The 1,813-nt window shown below is 58.4% G+C and overlaps 1 protein-coding gene across 1 annotated transcript in view; it reads left to right on the forward strand.

The window, feature by feature from the left end:
- Positions 1–437: 437 nt before the first annotated feature.
- LOC104295031 (transmembrane protease serine 5-like) overlaps positions 438–1,813 on the forward strand; it is a gene marked incomplete at its 5' end in the record, with an annotated part of 6,031 nt that continues 4,655 nt past the window's right edge. The window contains 2 exons of the mRNA XM_009894733.1: positions 438–591; positions 840–1,057. Of these exons, the coding sequence (XP_009893035.1) occupies positions 438–591; positions 840–1,057 (372 nt within the window). The remainder of the gene's footprint in view (positions 592–839; positions 1,058–1,813) is intronic.

Genomic DNA, 1,813 nt, shown 5'->3' on the forward strand with positions numbered 1-1,813 from the left:
CGTTCATCGACAGCACCAAACCTCAGCCTGAACCTGCAAGACGGGGCTATCGTGAAATATTCATAGGAGTTGCCTTGAGTAAATAGCATTAACAATTCATTGATATTTCAAGCAACAAGCCATCAGCCGTATCTTTTGGGGATGGAGAAGTACATAAATAAGAAAAGGCTGTCTGTCATGAGACAGCTATTTAAGTCTGTTTCAGCTGCTCTTTGTTTGTGAAACGTGCTGAAATCGGTACTCGGTCTCGCCTCTCCAGGAGGGGAAATTAAGCTTCTAACACACTTAATTGGAGAAGGCCACCTTAGTGTTTCTGGATGGGGTACAGTCAACCAGAGAAACAGCGCAGCGGGTGAACTGCACGTGCAGCCAGGCTGTGTGGCACACCGGGAGCCCGGGGCTCTCCACAGGGGCTCTGGACGCTGCTGCCGTTCCAGGACCCTCTGGTGGTGGTGATGGTGGTGGTGATCTCTGACTGTGCAGCTCGCTGCCTGGGTCGAATTTCCAAAATGACTTTTGAACTGGTATTTGGGCTCTGGGAATTCGACAACTTTCACAAACTCGGCTGCAAGTCTGGAGTGGTTTTGTTTGGTAACGAGGGTTGTGAGCAGACTAGGGCCAGGGTGGTCTCCAGTGCCAGGCAGGCAGGAGGCAGGTTTGTGCAGGAGGCGAGCTGTGTGTTCCGCTGCCCTGTGCCAGCAGCTGCCAGCGCTGCTCTGAGCTTGGCCTCTGCCCCGAGCCGGGGTGGGTTAGTGAGGGGAGCGTGGTGACCACTCTCTGCCAGGGCATCTACCTCCACCTCTGCTGTGGCCGTTTCACCCGTACCCGGGGCCTCCCAGAGCTTCAGCATCACTTCCCCCTCGCTTTCCTGGGCAACGTGACAAAGGCGATCCTGGTGCCCTCCCTGCCCGTGCAGCGTGCCGCCCGGGGACCGGCAGCACTCGGCAGCCTCGGGCTTGGCTACTGCAAAAGAGCACCTGCTGAGTCCGAGGAAGAAGAGCAGATGCAGCAGCGATGGCGATTTCTGATCCACCTCTGCTGTGAGAGCCCTGCATGGGTAAGAAAAGCGTCTCGTGCCCCAGTGTGGGAGAGCCGCTACCTGAGCCACAGGTTAGACAGCGTTCCCTTCCCGCAGGGTGCCAGCCGGGCATCTTTCAGCAACAAGAAATTACATGGAAAATCACAGGCTGAACTGAGAGGCGCTGTTTGACCTTTATTGCTCTCTGTGTGCTGCAGCCAAAAGACCACAGGGAAAATCCAGCGCAGCCGGAGGTGGGGCTGTTTCCCTGCAGAGGGGTGGGGAGGGCTGTGCTGAGCGATGGGGACCCCCCAGCAGCTTGCGGGCAGGAAAGTTGTCCTTTACACGTCACAGCTGGCGGGCGCTTGGCTTGAGATGCGAGGGTGATAAAGAGCAGCTGCAGGCTGGCTTTTCTGAGCTTTTCTCAGCTTAGGACATTTTGTTCCCCAAAGCATTGTCTCCCTGAACGTAACTGCTAACACGGAGTGGTCGGTCAGCATCCTTCCTGCCGCCTGTGCTGAGGGCTGTCGGTGCCCCGGAGCCCACCGCCGGCGGCCCCCTGATCGCACTGATGGCGGGGCCCGCCGCTGCTGCTCCGCAGCACTTGGTGTCTCATACGGCAGCAAAACAAAATAATGGGAAGGGGAAGGGGCGGGGGGGGCAGCAGCTGGAAGGTGGGTTTGAGAGCCGAGGCAGCTCAACAGCTGGTGGTCTCAGTCAGCGCAGCACCAGGGAGGGACGGGAGCGTTTCCCGGGGGGTCCCCAGCCTGGGCAGCCCACTGCTGGGAGCGGGGG

Source organism: Charadrius vociferus, unplaced genomic scaffold, assembly GCF_000708025.1.
Source record: "Charadrius vociferus isolate BGI_N301 unplaced genomic scaffold, ASM70802v2 scaffold241, whole genome shotgun sequence".
Lineage (NCBI taxonomy): Eukaryota > Metazoa > Chordata > Aves > Charadriiformes > Charadriidae > Charadrius > Charadrius vociferus.